The 19,998-nt window shown below is 30.0% G+C and overlaps 2 protein-coding genes across 4 annotated transcripts; both read right to left on the bottom strand.

The window, feature by feature from the left end:
- Positions 1-17: 17 nt before the first annotated feature.
- LOC127067280 (band 7 protein AGAP004871) lies at positions 18-10,882 on the bottom strand. 3 transcript variants are annotated; one of them, XM_051002046.1, is made up of 10 exons: positions 10,325-10,882; positions 9,100-9,226; positions 4,865-4,974; positions 4,345-4,417; positions 4,081-4,163; positions 3,793-3,996; positions 3,442-3,497; positions 3,280-3,358; positions 3,118-3,219; positions 18-3,047 (listed from the first exon to the last, which is right to left on the bottom strand). In XM_051002046.1, the coding sequence occupies exons 2-10, from the start codon at positions 9,179-9,181 to the stop codon at positions 2,949-2,951; spliced, it is 888 nt and encodes a 295-aa protein (XP_050858003.1). In that variant the 5' UTR covers positions 9,182-9,226; positions 10,325-10,882; the 3' UTR covers positions 18-2,948. The 3 variants fall into 3 exon arrangements, with proteins under 3 accessions (XP_050858003.1, XP_050858005.1, XP_050858004.1); XM_051002048.1 differs by lacking the exon at positions 4,865-4,974; XM_051002047.1 differs by lacking the exons at positions 9,100-9,226; positions 10,325-10,882 and adding an exon at positions 6,361-7,406.
- A 149-nt stretch (positions 10,883-11,031) lies between these two features.
- LOC127067276 (glutamate dehydrogenase, mitochondrial) lies at positions 11,032-19,857 on the bottom strand. Its single transcript, XM_051002034.1, has 8 exons — positions 18,989-19,857; positions 13,661-13,861; positions 12,956-13,189; positions 12,714-12,871; positions 12,476-12,631; positions 12,175-12,385; positions 11,932-12,086; positions 11,032-11,826 (listed from the first exon to the last, which is right to left on the bottom strand). Exons 1-8 carry the CDS (start codon positions 19,416-19,418, stop codon positions 11,710-11,712), a joined length of 1,662 nt encoding a protein of 553 aa, XP_050857991.1. The 5' UTR covers positions 19,419-19,857; the 3' UTR covers positions 11,032-11,709.
- Between the last annotated feature and the right edge of the window lie 141 nt (positions 19,858-19,998).

Below are 19,998 nucleotides of genomic sequence, written 5' to 3'. Positions count from 1 at the left end.
GAACTGTTATTCAAACCTTACGAGCCCACATTTTATTGAAAGATCATTTTCCAAATGTTTTACAAGTTTTCTTATTTAATACTAGGATGATGTTAATCCGATTAAAAAATAGGATCTCGCGAGTATTATATATTCTTTTGCAAGTACACGTAATAATACTTGCTCGATAAGTACGCTTGTACATTTTCAAACATTCATTTTTATTTGATTACACGTATACTTTTGATTTTTCAATAGTATCTATCACCTAAAGAATCAATCAGACGTTTAACGAGCCAATCATGCGATCCAATCGTAAATACATGTGTAACATACGACAGTAGTGCATTCTTTGGATATATTTTCACACAATAACACGTCGATATATGTGTGTGTATATATATATATATATATATATATATATATATATATATATATATATATACCATAAATATATATATATACATAAAATACCATAGATTAAACATTAATATTTCATAAACAATGTTAACGAGAAATAGAGAATTAGTTTTCGTCTAATATCAGATAATATAATTCGTGTCGTTCTCTCCTTATTAATGTACTTAATATATTTAGAAATAAACAAATCTTCCTAGCAGTCAATTAAAGCATCATCTTAGATTGTTTATGTATTAATGATCTCGCACCAATTTCGCCTTGCCTTCTGATCCATGAAAATTCAATAATTATTACTAAAGTTAATCTTGATAATTTCTAAGTTTTTCTTTTCGTCAAAGTTAAAATTCGTCAATAGAAAAATGCATAAGTACACTCGTGTATGTATATTGTATATATGTATAGTATATATATTTAATAGAATAGAGGTAGGTTTATTTCTTAACACTAAAAAATCGAAAATTCCAATAACATAAAAAAACAATCGTTGTATAGCAAACCTTAGGAAAGTAAACTAAAATGATTAGAAATATGTGCGAGAAAAGTAAACTAAAATGATTAGAAGTATGTGCGAGCAAGTGCGACCATGACATTCATTTCGTTATAATATCCTTTCTAAATCATGTTTCCTATAAAATAAAGACAGTCACCTGAAATGTATAAAACGATATGCGAGAACGTAAAGATCAATAATTTGGATACTTCGTAATTTTCTTAATTAATGAAAAGATTGAAAAATCTCTTTTTCATAAAAGAGATTCAGAATGGTTGTTATGGAAATTACAATATTTAGGTATGCAGCATTTTAATTGACTGTGAGGAATAACCTAAACTGCTAATTAACATATCTTTCATATCACAATCGTGAATTGAATAAAAATAAGAGTGTGAGATGAAAATTAATACGATCGACAGTCTTTGCTGAATGGGTTATTATTAAAATAGAAACATACTTATGTTTCTTGTAACATCATACCAGTGTTAATTGTTCTCAAATCTTAAATCATGAATTATGAAGGTACGATTAGTTATATATCAAAAGTTTGACACATCTAATCGTAATATAAAATATTTTTAAATTTCTGTTTAGCCGATCGTAAGAACCTTAATAAAATTTGAATAAAAATTGTTCAAGTACAAACTTTCAAACTTACTAATTATTATTTAAACCTTTAACCAAGAGAAAGACTTTTAATAAGCACCATATGTAAGGCAATATGTTGCCGGAAAAAGAGAGAAAAAGAGAAAGAGAGAAAGAGAGAGTTGCCGATGCTAAACCATTTATCGTTTCAGGCCGTTACATTTAGATTAAATATTTAAACGATACTTCTATGCTCTGCCGTTCAATCTTCTCTTTTATTGTAAAAACAATTCGACATTGAGATAAATTTTTCAGCTCTATTATTTTAGTGCCATAAAAATTAATAGGCGATTTACGGTAGAACCTTCATTATTTGAACTATCAAAGCAGATATATTCCACGTAGTGTTCCTTTTTTTCTATAACGATCAAAATCAAATTTGTTGGCAAGAAGAAATTGCATATTTATAGAGTTAAACGTAATAAATGATTTAAGTAATCTAGACGATTGTAAAAATCCAAACAGAATTGGACAATTTTTTATATTTTAAAACAATAAAAAATTATTTTTTTGTCTTTCTCTAAACTAAATGAAATTCAATGGCAAAATAGTTGCTGTTTTATTATTCGAAAATTCCTTCATCTGAACATCTAAATTTCTGTATTAGTTCGTATATTAGAAGTTCTATTGTATAATATATAAATACTTTTCTAATCTTAAAATTCTTAAGGTTCATATCAGATAAATGTATTCTTACTTGTAGTTTATAAATCTTACGAAGATTCATCAATTCCATTTTCTCGCAAAAATGCATATTTTGCAGTCAACAATTTTTTCTTATCGAAATATGAAGTTATGAAACGGTCATGTACGCATTATTTTGATTGGCAGTGTGAAATTCTTTTTTTATTTTTTTTATCAAATTAACCATGATTTACGTGAGAACATAAACTTACGATATTAGACGCTAGATATTAAATTTTGTTCATTTTTTATTCTACGTCGAATATACCTATATAATATATTATGTACTCACCCTAATTCATCGCGCACTTCTTCGATGTTCTATTTGCTTATGATTGCGATTTTTGATTGAAAGTAATGTCAGTTTGCATTTGGTCAAATACTTTATATTAGTTTGTAAATAGAGCAGTGGTGTTATAAGATTATCCAAAAATATCGATGAATGTTTTTTAAGTATCCGGTGTCGAAAATTCGTAACGCCGCGAACTGTTCTTTGTTTCAACAAGAACATTAATCTTATGGCCTGTCTAATCTAATAATAAACGTTGAAATTTGGTCTAACATTAGCAACTCTGCTCTTCTTGGTCAGATTTAAGTCTTGTTAACGTAACGAATACGTACATAAGAGATACGATCACCACTTATTTGGTCGATCTTCTCACAGTTTCCAATCTTTATCACCTTTTTGTTACATATTGAATATATGTCATTGGAATAATACATAGAATTAAGACATTTCTTTTGCTTTCATAAAGTATGTAAGCATGTCAATAGGCAATGGAAATACGATAGTCGAATTCTTTTCAGCCGAGATGGTGTTAAGAGTCTACGATAAAAAATTAATTAGTAAGTGCTTACTCTTATAAAATAGTAAGAAAATGATGTAATTGTCTTACCTGAAGATAACGTAGTTGCAATGCTGCCGGAGAATCTCCGATTACCTCCGACGCTTCTCTTAGCGCCCTACTTGCCTTTTGCTCACCTTCGGCGGCGATGACCTAAATACAAAATATCACAAATCATTTTCATCTAAATATACGAATAGATATAACGATTACCTTTGCACGAGCTTCACGAGCTGCCTCTGCTTCTGCTGCCATAGCTCGTTGCAATTGGACAGGTAACCGTACATCTTTGCTACAAATTTTATTTATTTATATAAAATTATAATATTAAAAAGATAACAACAAAAAATATAATGATATTCTTTCGATTCTTACATTTCGACTCGTTCGACTTTTATGCCCCATGTATCGGTAGCTTCGTCCAAGGAAATCTGTAATACGTATTAATAAATTTCTTTTTACAAATAGTCTTGTATATGTATGTATATACAGAGATATATTAAGGTTACTACTTTCCAAAAGTAAATAATTTTTTTAAACAAATTAAAATATTGTAAGCGATCTTTATTTTTATTTGACAAGTAATGCGGAACCCAAATTTCTTGCGATTTCACGGAAGTATCTTTGCCAAGTCAACCGGCTATGTCAACTATTTTTTATTCGGCAAATCTTGGATCCGATTCAACCAATAATTTTAAAACATTATTATCAAATGTTAAACCGTACCTGCATGTTACCAGAAATAGTTTCACGCTCGCTAAGTATCTCATGTAGTGGCCTCGTACCCATAGTATTTCGAAGCGTCGTCTGTGCAAGAAGTCTCGTACTGTGATGTGCATTTTCAACGTTGGCAATAGAAATAGTGGCATTATTAACACGATAATAAACAACTGCATCCACGGACACGGTAACGCTATCCTTCGTTAATACCTATAAAATAATCGATTGGTCTCTTTTTCATTATCCATTAACCCATTTAAATCCATTCGAGAAATATAGATTCCAATGAATTACCTCTTGCGGTGGAACATCATATGTTCTCGTTCGAAGATCGACTCGAGCATAATTGTCCACGCAGGGTAAAATGAAGAAAATTCCTAAAAAAAACATAACTTTTATCGTTAAGAGACGACATTTTGTTACTTATAATGTATCTTATATCTAATCTTTTTTCTGAATTTTATATCAGATATGCGTCTTTTATTATTGATGTTGTATATGTATATATATATATATATATATATATATATATATATATATATTGTAAAAGAAACTTACCAGGACCTTTAGCACCGCCGGATAGAAGACGGCCCAATCGAAATATAACCGCTCTTTCATATTCTTGTACTACCTATAAACATAATAACAAAATATTTTAGCTCTTATCCCTAATATTCGTAAGACAGAACTACCAAAATTTGTTAAAAATGTAATTGAAAATCCATTCAAAGAAGGATTGTGTCACATATTTTACATGTAAGTATATTTATAATACTCCGAAAAAAAGAGAGAGAAAGGATTACTATTGCAATATAAGCTATTATAATTGTTCATTGGAAACAATTTTTTTAGTTAGTGTCCCCTTTAAATTATATATAATCGAAGTTTTATCTAAATCTATCAAAGAAATGATAGAACTTACTATTAACAGAATTCTGTGCATCTTTTATAGAATGTCGACGGTTCTTAGAGGTCAATTGTCCGTTCTAATAATAATGCACGAGGGTTATAGCAGCTTATATAGTGAACGTTAAAAGAAAAAAAAAAAAAAACCGAATACACCTTTTTAAAATTGTACCTTAAAGCAAACGAAGAGAGAGAATGGCATAGTCATGATCACCAAAATCCAAGACAATACCACTAGAATATTACCACAGGTTTTTGAATCGCTTTGTGTGGAATCCTCCGCTGAAACAATAAAAACGAAAATTTTATCGATATGCTTGATATAGGGTAGTTTAACAATTATCAGAAAATTAAATACAAGTAGTGTTTTGAGAGTAAATCGAATATACGTTCGTCCATTAATAATTCATAAAACAAGCCCGAGCTATTAATTAGGACACATGTATGTATAATTACAATCAGACAAATTTTTCAAACTAAGATTGAAGAACGGAAACCTCGATTATTTCATTAACCTACAAAAAAGAAGCTCGAATAATAAATGATGTATAGTTGCCTCGATTCTACGAGTCACATAAGAGCTACTCTTCTATCGTTGATATAGTATGAATAGCTTCTTTCGTTAGCCCCTTTCCTAAGAGAGCGTACTCTTATACTTTCTCAAAAGTGTTTTCCAGCCTAGCTGTTAACTAACGAGTGTTTATATAGTCCAATCCATAATATCATCCTCTTAAGTGTACGAAAGCTTTTTAGTCTCTTGCTCTTATAATATATTGTATATAGTCTTTGAATAAAAACAATACACTATTGCAATCTCTTTTTCTCGCAAAACTATTATTTTTTTTTTTTTAATTATTCATAGAAATACGATACATGTAAACGAATTTGCCATTTTCTTCATAGTACAAGATCGATAATGGCTAGTAAATGAGACTACATATACACTATGTATTTTCTCGTCCATCGACATGTATATCGTACATCAGAGGTATATATAGATATGTATATAAGAAGAAATTACGCTAAAGTTGAAAACTACGCAAGCGGTTTCGTGAGTAAATCCCTTGCGTGTAAAATTTCGATAATCATCAAGAAAGACTCGTATAATTTTTCATAATTCCATAGATTATTTTTTCGTTCTTCCGTAATTTTTTCTTCGATATTTTCGAAGTTAAGGTAAGAAAGAATAAAGAAAATTTGGCCAGAATTTGCGTGAAACGTAATTCACCACTCCCATACACAGTAAATATACAAACTGTTTCTCGTTCGATAACTCATTTAAACTCAGGATCGATTTTGTTAACGATAACGCCGGCGAGAGAAGGAATAAGAATTACGGATCGATATATTCGTACGCGCGTCCTTTTATGGGTAAGCTACATACACCGAACTGAATAAATTTACCTCCCTTATATATGATAAAAAGCAAGTTTATAAAGTCAATGGCACCTTTTTAAGAATATTGAATATATTAATTCAACAAGAATAGTATTGTGAAGTAAAAAATATGAACAAATTATAACCAAAGACCTTATTAGAAACCGCACCTAAGAAAATATACCTAACTCTTAATCGAAATTTATTATAGTACGCCTTACGAAGATCTTTTAAGTATCAAAATCAATTTTCCTCGATTACTTTATTCTTAATGTACATTTTTAAGCTTACCGTCTGTCATAATGAAATAGTTACTAACGATGTACCCAGTGACCTGTTGACCTGAGTCAGTGAATTCCTCCCTTGCTCTCTCTCTCCCCTCTCCCTCTTTCTCTCCCTCTCCCTCTTTCTCTCCCTCTCTCTCTCGCTCTTTCTCTCAATGTAGGTTCGTTACTGAACTTTCAGATCTGTAGTAGAGCACGTAGCAGCAAATTATTCAAGATTCGAAATGTCACACTTTTTCTACCGATATTTGCTCCGTAGTCTGGCCGTGTTCAGCCGCCCACTCACATGGAAAGTCCTCTCTATCTTTCTCTCCTCGTAGTGGCATGCGCGAAATGCGCGAAATGCGCGTACTGGTATCCTATCCTTTCTCCTATCCCTCTGACCTACTCTTATCTTTCATTCTACCAATGTCCATCCTACTTTTCCACCCCTATTCTGCCACATACATTTTTCCAATGAAAACGTCACACGTCAACGTTTTATTTCCTGTTTCTTTTTATTTTCCTATCGGACAGATTCTCGATAAAACAAATTTCTTTGAAGAGCAATCATTCGTTGTAATTTTTACTTTTCGATCTGTACATTAATACAATGGCTTCATCGATTGCATTCAACGTATAGTCTTGAACTATATTTCTAACGCAAAGATGAAGATCGTGAATATATATACGTACAAGGTGAATGCTAGAGAAACCAAGTTTACCTATAGATGGCTGACTAATGTTCGCTTATACCACTGCTTACTATTTAAGGTTCTTCATTTCACTGTTTTTACCGCCTGAAATATCGGTTATTGTTATACGATAATCTATTCGACGAAAATACTATTTTGATGTTTCCGTTTTCGTCTGAGTTGTATTAAGTCTTCGTAAAGAAATTGAAATTGTCAAAGTTGTTTAAGTTTGACAATAATTTGACTTAACGATACCGCTAAATAAAAATCTGATGATTTACTGTTGTCACCTAAAGAATAGAAAGCACTTAACTAATGACTTGCGGTTATAATATCTGTACTAATAAATAAATCATCATCTAACATCAAAATAAACATTTTCAAGAATCTAACAATTTTATAGTATTTGCTCATATAATGTGCAACATAAAATAATTTTTTTAGATGAAATTACTGGTGCTCAACAATATTGTAATTTTTTATTCCGAATAGAATAAAAAAAAAATTAACTCAATTTGAAACTTGCAAATTTAAAAATTCAAATGATTAAAAAGAAAAAAATAGTCCGATACAAAACTAATACTTTTTAAAATTCCAAGACATCCTTTATACGTCCTGATTTCGTCTTGTAAATTAAACAATTTAGCCCTTAACTCAGAATCTTCGTAGGCAAAATTTCTAACTCTCAAGTTAGCCCAATTAAATCTTTAATATTTTCGATATCTCCTAAAATATATCGTAGAAGCCTCCGTGACTTTTTCCGACTAGTGATACAACTACGTAGCTTTGCTTAAAGTTCTTTACGATAAAGTAAAGATTACGACCTTCCTTACACTTAAGCAATAATTCATTCATACCAAATTCGCATTATGGTTTATTTATTAATTTTAAACCACATGTCAGCTTAATAATATTGTCTAGTTAAAAGGTGAAGTTATAATATAGTATGGAAATTGATTCTAAAACAACAAAAATTATATCGTAAAGGAAAAGATAGGCTACATTTAAGGCATTACTGAAAGGGCCACGTCAGTTCACAAAAACATGTAGATATAAAAAAAATGTTGGAGAAGCCATTAGAAGTTCTAGCATATAATAAAGGTAAGACTAACATAGACTTATCAAATCAAATGACTTCAAATGACTTATGCAACAATTCTTAGAAAAAATGTCAAATGGTATAAAAAACTCTCCATTGAACTTCTTCTTGAATTAGCAATGATAAATGGGCGATATACTAACATGTTACAAAGAAAACAATTAATATTCAAGCCTTTAGATAAAACATTGTGGCAAAACTGCTAAATATTTAACACGATTTAGCAAGATCTCGAAAAAGTATTTCCAAAGTTTTTACAAGAAATCGATACAACTGACAAAAAATTACATAGAAAATATGTGCAATGATATGCTAGAACAGCAAGAAGGACGTGAAGTAGCACAGAACAAATCTAAAATAGTTTACACTTTTTGCAACTAATGCACTTGTTTCCCCAAAATATGTCTGAAATGTTTCAATTTAAAACATAAATAAATTAAATATAATGATGAAGTATTAAATTAAATGTGAAAATATTTGCTTATAAATGAATTAAACTTAAATAAAAAAATTAAATAACTTGTTACAAAATTATTGATTCTAATTTTTACTAAGCTAAAATGTCAATTTAACTAAAAGCAGACATACTTATATTTTCATCGTAATTAACTTAACAAAACTTTCAATTTATATGCTCATAGTATTATTAACATGAGTATATATATATATATATTTTTTTTTAAGGTATATATATATATTTTTAGCTCAATATATCCGTTATATATATGAATGAGACGACCTCGTAAGAAACATTAATGTCATATATATATACGAATGACGTGGCATGCAATATGTTAATCGAGTAATTCTTGTATTTACGTTACCTAATATTGCTTTATTAAAATCCTATGGAGTATTATGTATCTCACAATTTTTTTATTAATTTTCACAATCAATTTTCAAGTGTTTATGTATTATCCAATTTACATTTAAATTATACCCATTTGTTTTTTCAAATAAAAGAATATCTTACCTCCGATAATACGATCTCGTATGTCATCCGGACGCGCATTGATCTGAATCGTGGATCCATTGCCATTGCTCATAGTCGCCATAGGAAGAGATTCTATGGGATTAACGCGAGATTCAAACTTCGCCACCTAAAATAGTTAAATTTAAATTAATATAAATATCTACTCGAAAGAAAGAGAAAACCGAGAATTTTTATTACATTTAGAAAACTCATAATTTTTATAGAATTTCAAACAAAATTGAACAATTATATTTCTATCAAAGGTTATAGCATGTGGAAACTTTTTACGATGGTAATTGTATAATGCACTAACAGTGATGTCTAAAAGTAAAACAAAAATCGGATACAAAAGTAAAACGGACGATTGTATATCTTATTATTAGCATGTAATTTTGTAACTATGAGAGAAGAAAAAATTTTATTTTTCTGATTATGTAATTCGTAGAGAAAGTCTTCTTTTCGAACGTATACACTAGATAATTCTTATTATCCCGAAAAATCGTAAAATATTTTATGAAACTTCTTTCGTCCTATTTTATGTTGTTTAGTAGTTATATGCGAAAACATGAAATTGCTAATTAAATATTAAATTCATTTCTATATCATTCTATGATGTTATGGCATGATAACAGATCGTCAACTTAATAATAAATGTAGTTTATTCCGATGGGATCTGCATAGATTAATCAGAATGATTAATCAAAAAGCTCCATTAAAATTTCGTATTTATTTGAAACACTCGTATCCATTATTTCTCGAAAAAAATACAGCTCGTCCTTCCAAAGAACAATTTTATTCTCTATTCCCTATTTCATCCAGACAATATAAATAGAGGGTCAAAACATATAGCATTCTGATAATATTTCATCGAGATAATATCACACGGAAAACACGTTGTTGACACGATAACGCTCTTTCCACCAGGATGGATATTTTCCACCGCGTAATTCCACTAATCGAACATTGTTATTGCACTTAAAAATATATCTAAAACAAATCACTGATATTTTAAGACATTATTTTTACAATCATAGATCTCCGTTGATAAATCCCTTGTTTTTTAAAAGAAAAGTACATCTTATACAATTTTGTAAGTAGAAATATCAAAAATATAATTGAAAAAAATATATATATATATAATGTAAGAAATGACTGATAATGTTATAATAAAAGAAAAGGAAAACATAAAAGGAATTCCATGGAAATAATATAAACTTTTTGTCACCTTGTGTTGTTTCTTCTTACACAAATGAAAAGGCAGACAGAGCAAAGCGTGAACGTCGCCGTGGCTTCAGAGTCCCTTATACGAGACGACCGCCACCCTAACTAGTAGACATTGGTTAACGCTATGTTCGGCCACGCGCAGTTCGTCCTCACGTACCGATACCCTTCCACTTTCAAACGGTGCTGACCTCTTGTCATTTAAGCATCAAAACAGTCCTTTCGAAATAAAGTACGCTTTCTTCGTTATAAGAGGTCACTATCTAAGCGATCATTCGTTTCGTCTGCAAACCGATAGATTCTTGTTTCCTGATGATTCAAGACGAATGTATTCTTTCTGTATATAGAATTTTTTTAAATAACATGTAAATTATTAGATAAAGAAACAAATAGAGATCAATTTAATAACAATTAATTATATAGAATATTATTTATTAAACACGTGTGTGTGTATATATATATATATATATATATGCTTTTCTAAAGATTATTTGAAGGTCGACACTAGTTTAAAGTTTTTAAATGAAGTACATTTTAAATATCGTTTATCTGCTATAACTATGACTGCTATAGATATGTGAACAGCTTCTAAATGTTATATGTGAGAATAAAAACACGTGTTCTATCGAGCTTGACTTTTTTACATGTAGAGCATATGTAAAAGGTTCAAGGATTCATAACAGGGTCAATAACCAATGTATTACATTATAATTATCTAATTCATATTCACTTATGATCGTGTGTTTATTAACATCAGCCTAAAATGTATGACAATATTAGTGTATAATGTATTGTATTTCTTGATTTATTAAAAACCTCTTTTTTTGTTATAAATACCAGTTTTAAACTTTCATTTTTATCCTCAATGGATATACTATACGGCAGTAGTTTAATATACGGCAAAGTTTAAAGCGCGAAAATATTCAATCGTATATCACTTTGATATAAATTTATCGGTGTCCTAAATGTTAGAACCGATAAATAAAAATTGAAATATAAAAATGCACTGGTCTTACATTCCCCTGGTTAGATAAATGACTGAACATTATTTCGTATTGGTCGCGATTTCGCGCAATTGTATCTATAATTATCACGTAGTCCTCTTAAGTATAATTATATATATATATATATATATATATACATACATATACATATACATATACATATATATATAATTATACATACATATATATATGCACTAGGCAAATTATTGCGGCGCATTCGAAGAATGATGCATAAAACAATGTACATGGAACGTTTTGTCTTATGGTCAACATTACCAGTGGTAAAACTGTGAATAGTCTTTGAAATACTGGCTTATGACATTTTGTTAGCACTCCGTTATCGTGTTCGCCCTATTACATTTAATAAATTTTTTCTGACTAGTACTTAAAAAGCGAGACCAGCCTCAGAGTACGTTGTAAATATCTTTTCGATTGAATTTACGTAGGCTGCCGTCCTCAGATCAAGACCAAGATTGAACTTCATAGCGGTCTTCATAATGGCCTATGGAAATAATATAAAAGTGTACAATAATATATATAAACAAATGTAATCGAATAATTATATCATTGTTATCGTAAAGAATCTTTATGGAATTGTAACATATACCCTGGCAGATCGTTCCATCGTATAATCTAATCCTGAATGTACAATATCTTTCTCGGATGCACCAGAAATACGTTTTTGGAAAGCTTCCGAAGGAGTAATAGGAATACGACCACCAACACAACCAAACCTACGTTCCAATGACTCTTGTACAGATTCTGTAACGTAGTAAACAAAAATATTAATAAAATTATTTCTAATTGGTATATCATTTACGGTATTAAATTGATATTGCATTTGACGAACCAAGTAAATGATAATTAGATTCCCGTTCATATTTGAAAGTGAGTCGACCATACGACACATGATTCAAATTCTTTAACCATTCGAAGAAAGAAACTGTAACACCACCAGCGTTGATATAAAGATCTGGTATAACAAGAATATTTCGCTCGATAAGTATTTGATCGGCAGCTGGCGTCGTTGGACCATTGGCAGCTTCTGCTATTATCTTGGCCTAATACAAAAAAACAATACAAGTAAATAATATCGAACAATTTTTTTATGATCTTTCGTTTACCATCATCTCAATTTAATGAATATTTACTTGAATACGGGACGCATTATCTTTGGTAATGACTTTTTCTACTGCAGCAGGAATAAATATATCGCAAGGCTCGTACATAAGATTCTCTCCCTCGTACGGTTTGGCCCCGGGAAAACCGACGATCGTTCCGGACTCTATACGATAATCTTCTAGTTGCTAAAATAAAAATAAAATATTTGAACGAGTGTTGTAACTAGTATGATTGATATTTATATAGAAGATAGATCTTGAGTTTTACCTTTGGATCGATGCCTTGGTCATTGACGATTGCTCCATCGTGTTCGAGGACTCCTATGCAAACAGCACCAGCACGATGTAAATAACGCATTGTGTGCAAACCGACATTACCAAAACCTTGAATGATAAAAGTTTTTCCACCCCATCCAGGCGTAGTACCTAAATAATCAATATATTAAATAAAATATCAAAACTTTAATTCAATGAGAAAAGTCTAAATTTTCAATGATGAATGGTACGTACCAACCATACTCATAAAGTTAGCTTCGTTAATGAAGTTTTCCAATCCATGAAATATTCCGCGACCAGTCGCAGATATTCGTCCATGAATTCCACCCTGATTAATGGGCTTACCAGTTACACAAGCATGAGCATTGATATCCAAATGACCGATCGTTTTCGCATAGGTATCAGCGATCCAAGACATTTCACGTTCTCCAGTTCCCATATCAGGAGCAGGTACGTCCACGCCAGGTCCTACGAAAAATAATTATATCGATATATCTCCCTCTTAAAAAAAAAGCTTTTTATTTTCTATTTTCTATTTTCTGCATATCGTCTCATTTCGTTTCGAAAGTTATAATACATATTATTTTATTTGTAGGCACACGAAAGATGAATAAAACAAATTAAAAACTTTAAAAAAAAAAAAGTGTTGTCCCAATAAGCTACATGTTAGTATTCTAGTTGTGTCCTCTGTGCATGAAATTTGTTCTTTACGATATTATAATAGATACAGCAACAAGGTACAGATTATTTTTAGCAAGCTCACACAAATGTAAATTTTCTACGATAGATTTGATCTAAAATTATCACAAATGAAATAACGTCGACGCTGCAAGCATACGGAATGACGTAACAAGACGCTGTTGGTTGAGATGCCAAAACGATGTTGTATGATATATAAAATCTCGAAGTTCTTCATTTTTAGTTAAGAAGAAAGCTTACCAATGAATCCTTTCTTTGCAAGTTCCAATGTGAATCTCCTTGTGATTTTCTCAAGTTCATGCTCGGAATAATTTTTAGGATTGATTTTTATCCCGGCTTTAGCACCCCCGAAAGGTACATCCACGCAAGCACATTTGAATGTCATCAACGCAGATAGAGCCTTTACCTCATCTCGAGAAACATCCATGGAAAAACGGATACCTGCAAAATGTATAAACTTTGTTAGGATAATTATGCTTACAAAGTGAAATAATTAAATTGTTTTAACTTTCTCCTAATTTATCTTAAAAAAATATCGACGTAACCACGAATAAGATTAAAAAATTAAAAAAAGATAATATAATAATAATAATAATAACAATAAAAAAATATAATGGAAAATAATGCGATTTTTTTTAGATCATCATACTGTTAAATATAGCAGTTTATTTCGCATTAGGCAAATTAATTCATGTAATCTCTCTAAAGCTTAAACATGTTGATATCCAAGAAATATTATTGAAAAACAAGTCGTTAGTGTGGAAAAAGATCTTTGAAGAAATCACAATTTATCGAAAGACAGACTTATCTTAAGTAGATTATTAATGAACACTCAAGCGATTGCTGCGATTGTTGGAACGTTGGATTTCGAATAATAATCATTTTCCTTCACTATTTTTCGTAACAACTGCGAGCCATTGACTTAACAAATTATGAAGTCTATTTTAGAAAAGAGCTCGTTATAAATCGAAGATTTCATATTCATATACGTATTATATATACATATATAAATAAGTATAATATGTAATTTACTGTTATGAGTTAGCTTACAAGAATTCGGAATGAATTCGGAGCAGATAGGCCTGAGAGGACATGATCCACTGTTCCGGATAAATTACTATTTTCTTGAGAAATTTTCTTGCAAATCTGCTAATAGTGTATAAGCTATTTCTTGTTAAATATTAAAGTTCGTTTTACGTTTTCACGAAGTTGTCTGCGTATGTGTACAATATATAAATATATATATTCGTATATAATACACATTGAATAATCATTATATATCAAAACATAAAAATATGTTTTTCTATGCAATAATATCGTCTCCATAAATGAAATAATTATCGAATAATGAGGATGATGATGATGATGATGATGATGATGATGATGATGATGATGATGATGATGATGATGACAACGATGATGATAATAATAATAAAAAAGAAACAAATAAATCGATACGAACAAACGCGAGAGCCAATTGCAGATGTTACAAAAAGAGCTCATTGACCTTAAATATCGTGTCATTGTCATTGAGCATGTATTATAGTTATATCGCATGATTAATTTTGATGCCAGATTACTAACGAACATTTGGCAGCAACACGTGTTTATGTCTTGGCGACGTAATCATCGTAAAATTTTTCAAACATACACATATATCAAAGCATTCGAGATATGCTCATGTTCACAAATGATTTATATAAACGATATAATCAATCAATTCTGTTATCGAAAATCTAAGTAAATAAGACCTACGTTTCGTCGAACCTCTTTTTCGCCTACTTTTATCTTCTTTGATATGGAATGGTAAGTAAAACCTGGACATGTGACGGAACGAATATATAGACACATTGTGATAAACAAAGTAATTATTACCTAAGTAAATACCTAAGTAGTGACTCATCTCGTCGAACAAAAACAACATGCTGCATTGTACATGTTCTCTCTCTATCATCGTCTCTCTCTATTTATTTGGCTAACATAAGAGAACTGTTTCATTCTATCTCACATGATTCTTACAATTAAACAAAAGGTGATAACGAAATATCATATTTCGTAATGTAGTATTACGGATGTTATGTCTTAAAGGAGCTATAAAAAGACGGGTAATGTTTTAAAATATAATTCTATAATATATATTCAACATTTTAAATACCTTTCAAAATAAATGTTGTAAAGACATCTCTTCAAATAACTGTAATATCGAGTGCTCTTTCTTTTTTCTTTTTCTTTTTCAAAAATCATCAAAGAATAAATTTAATTAGATTAAAAATTATAACACTTTCAGTCTTCCATATTTTTATTTTATTTCCTAACCTAATTTTTAACTTAATTTTCGTTCAGTTCGAATATACATTTATATATTATATCTTATGCATTAAATGGATAAATTATATTGATCAAGTTATTATTTCATAAAAAACAAACTTGGAAAAAATATATAATACGCACCCAACAATATAATTTGCACACAAGAATATTTTTTTACGTTAAGTCCGACTTACTAAAACGCGAATTATCGAGTGTAACTCGATATCCGTAAATAAAAAGAGACAAAGCAACCATTCGCACGCTAATTTTCTCATTTTTATGAGGCATGTGCATACGTGCGCTTGAATTCATTTAATCTTCTTTATTATTACAATATAACCTTCGTTATTGGAATATTCATTATATTTATACATTTTACTATCCATATTATCTCTCGTCTGAACAACATATTTTCTTATAAAAAGTTTTCGATTTAGTTTCAGTCATTCATTCGATTTATTGTATCTAAAAATGATATTTTTAAATATTTAATCTATTTACTAAATAATGTATGCAAAAAATAAAATAGAATACAGAATATAGAATATAAGGATAAATAAATAAGAAATATTTTGACTCATTTAGTCATGTTGATTTAATTTAATTAAATCAAGAACTTCATCCAATATGATAAATCGCATTATATCCATTATTTATTCGAAAAATTCAAGTTATGCAAAGTTTAATCATGACACAAAACACGCTCAAATTTACACCAAATATATAGTAGTTCCAAAAAAATACGTTCAGAAGAAATCGTAAGCTGCTTGTTCTGTTGAACGCAGTCAATGATACTACTTGTACTTTTATCATTTTCCTTGAATAAATTTGTTGAAAGAGGAAAAGAGGTTAAAAGAATCGAAAACAAAAAAAAAGACTACATTAAAAACAATGAAACGAGATAAAATATTTAACTCTTCTTTTTTCCAATGTCATCATTCGTCGAAGAATCAAGCGATAATTTAGTCTTCTGGTATCGAGGTTAAGACCGCCTCTTCATAAGTTCCGAAGCCGTAAAATCGTCACAAGTGTGCGAAGAGTCCTTACATACGCGAACAGCGTAACCATAAAAGCGAGCTTGGGACGAAAGGGATGTTTAGCTAACGCTAAGCGATACAATCCACATTTTGCCAAATATCGACACCGATAAAGATTGAATCACATATTTTTTTATTGTATACTGCAATTTCCTTCTGAAGATTGATATACGAATATGTATGCATTTCTATATTTTACGTTATATATCAATATTCATGAGTAAAACAATACAAACTACTACAATATTTAGATTCAAAAATGTAATGAAAATGAAAAAAGACAAGTATAAATTTTATTCCTTATTGTTGTTACTGCTGCGTTTTAAATTTCTAAAATGATCAACTTTTTTGATAATTAGTTTTAAATTATTATCAAGTAAGAATGTTTTCATCTACATAAAATAGTCAATATGGCAGTCAATATGTTAATAATAAAAAACTAAATCCGCATAAGTGTGAATGCATACTAAAGCGTTTATAAAATCTTTTCCTTATTTAACTGTGAAGAGTGACGTTTCATAACTCAAGTATATATTGGCATCAATAAACAATAATCTAATATTTCTGTATCTTACAATTGATATTAATATAAGTTTTTCTATTTGTTTAATATTTTTTCAACTGGTACTTTCGAACAATCCTTATACTTTTTGTTTCTAATCTTTACGTTAGCGTACTATTTTCCAGATAAGAAAATAATACATCATATAAGAAAAAGAAGAGAAGAAATGACATTAAAAATGATTAACTTCACTTCACATTGTAATCAGTTTTATATCATACGTATAGATAACAAATCATAAAATTTATACTGTCAAAATAAGAATTAATTTTTAATAATTTATATAATGTACTGGATTATCTATCTATTGACACCAATATATATACACATATTTAAATTATGAATCATTACCCCTTACAATCAAAAAATTAAAAATATTAATTATGCTTAAATGTTTACTTAGAAAAGTTTAAAAAAATATAGATTTTACGATTAACCTTATTTCACATTGTGATCAGTTTTATATCATATGTATGATTGTCAGATCATAAAATTTATGCTGTCAGAATAAAGAATAATTTTTAATGTACCTACTAAAGTATTGCATTATTTATCTATTGACACCAATATATATACATATATTTAGGTTATGAATCATTATTCTTTACAATCAAAAAATTAAAAATATTAATTATGCTTAAATATATATTTAGAAAAATTTGAAAAAATATAGATTTTATGAAATATTTTTACTTACACACACGCATATATATATTTTTCATTTTTAAATAATCGATATAAAATACAACAGATTTTTAAATATATATCTTCATTTTTCATCTCCCTTATCGTCAACAATATATGACGTAACTAAATCATAGACTCATCGAGAGTATTTTTGCGATTATCTGATCTTCTTTAATCCCCAACGTCAAACGCTTCTTCACATTTTTATAGCATTTCGATTAAACAAAGAATTATATTAAAACATGTTAAATATCTTTTTAAATGAAAGATATAAGCTCGCAATGTATTTTGATACAAGTTGAACGAGTATCGAAAGGAAAATATTTTACACTTTGAGAAATTAATTCTAACAATGAGTAACATATAAGATCATGATGTAAGAAACCATCCAATTGGATTCTGATTGGGCCATACTAATATAAATATAAATATCGTTCTATCGAAATTGATTGCAACCAGCCTTCGCTTACGTCACGATTTTTTGTTTTCGAATCAATTTACCTTAATGTACTTTTATTTTGTGTTTATTTTTTTAGAAATGTTTTATTTACCAAACATTTATTTATCAGCGAAATTTCAATGACATTGACTAGTTGAAAATATATAACGCTTTCTCTTTTGACTTTACGCGCGAATAAATACACAAAGCATATAGAGACGCAAAGCGAAATTGTAAGATGCTGCTATAAGACGATCTAATGCTATCAACTCAACTATATCGATAGAAAAGTATACGAGTCGTATCACAAAACTTTTTTATTAAACGCGAATCGTAACGTATCTCACGTATAACAGACGTATTTTCATCGTTTTCCTCAAAGTGAATAAAACGTTATAGCAGTGAACAAAAAAAAAATAAAATAAATAAAAAATAAACAAATAAATCATTAAGTTAAATCGTTATAAATCCTTAAGTGATCGACGTATAAATAATAAATAATAAAAAGTAAAAAGATAAAAGAATAGACATACCTCCTTTGCAAGGTATTCGATGTGTCGAGTGTTGAGCTCGATAACCTGTAATCATTTCGTAATCACCGGAATCGCGTCTAAGAGGAAAAGATGTCTCAAGAATGTGATCGCATGGTTCCATCAGCATTAATATTCCCTTGACTTTTTTCTTACGTTCCTCAACTGTTATCCTTGAACGCTTAGCAATGTCTTCGACGAGCTTATCCTCGGCAATCCGACAAGCACGATGGAAAAAATATTCGACCATATCAAAAAATTTTGGATTCGCTGCATTCGGCACATCTTTTAGACGTTCAGGGATTTGATGTTCGGCGTAACCTCGCATTTGCAAGGCTGCCGTAGCTCGAACGAGCGTGCCTTTGAGCACATCATTACTGGGTACTTGTTTCAAACCAATCGGTGATCTCGTCAATTTTCTCACGTGGAACATTCTTCTTTATTTGCAATAAAATTTGTGATTACACCAAACGATATTCAAAGTATTCTTTTTTCGAAAGAATGCAGCTACACTCTTTCACTTTTTCTCTTTTTCTTAAAGCGTCCTCTCAGCGCCTTCTTTTTTGTTCTTTTTCCCGTCTGTCCGTCAAATACTACCTCTTCTTATATCGTAAGCAAGACTCCGTTTTGAATGACTTACAGTTTCGATGACTCGTTATTATTTACGACTTTCTTTCTCTTGCTAGTTTTGCTCCTTTATCTGGCCTTCTTCCTGTTCTTTTGTCTGCCCTTCTTCCTGCCCTTCTGTTCACCCTTCTACCTGCTCGTTGGTTTGATCGCCTAGCTGAATACCTACTACTACCTATTTCGCCAAACCTTCTTCCCCAACTGCTCAGTACCGACAGACTGATCAACTCATACGCTGGGTTTCTCTCTTCCTCTATCGGTACTATACGGTAAGATATAATCCATAGATTAGATTGTGAAGAAAGCAACTCCCCTTTTATAAAACTTCAGAATTGCCTCGAGCGCCATCTAGTGGTATACTATATCATATTAAGAACTAGAAGAAT

Source organism: Vespula vulgaris, chromosome 10 (assembly GCF_905475345.1).
Source record: "Vespula vulgaris chromosome 10, iyVesVulg1.1, whole genome shotgun sequence".
NCBI classification, from domain to species: Eukaryota; Metazoa; Arthropoda; class Insecta; order Hymenoptera; family Vespidae; genus Vespula; species Vespula vulgaris.
Note: the sequence above shows the minus strand (reverse complement) of the source record. Positions and strands in the feature narration are given on the sequence as shown.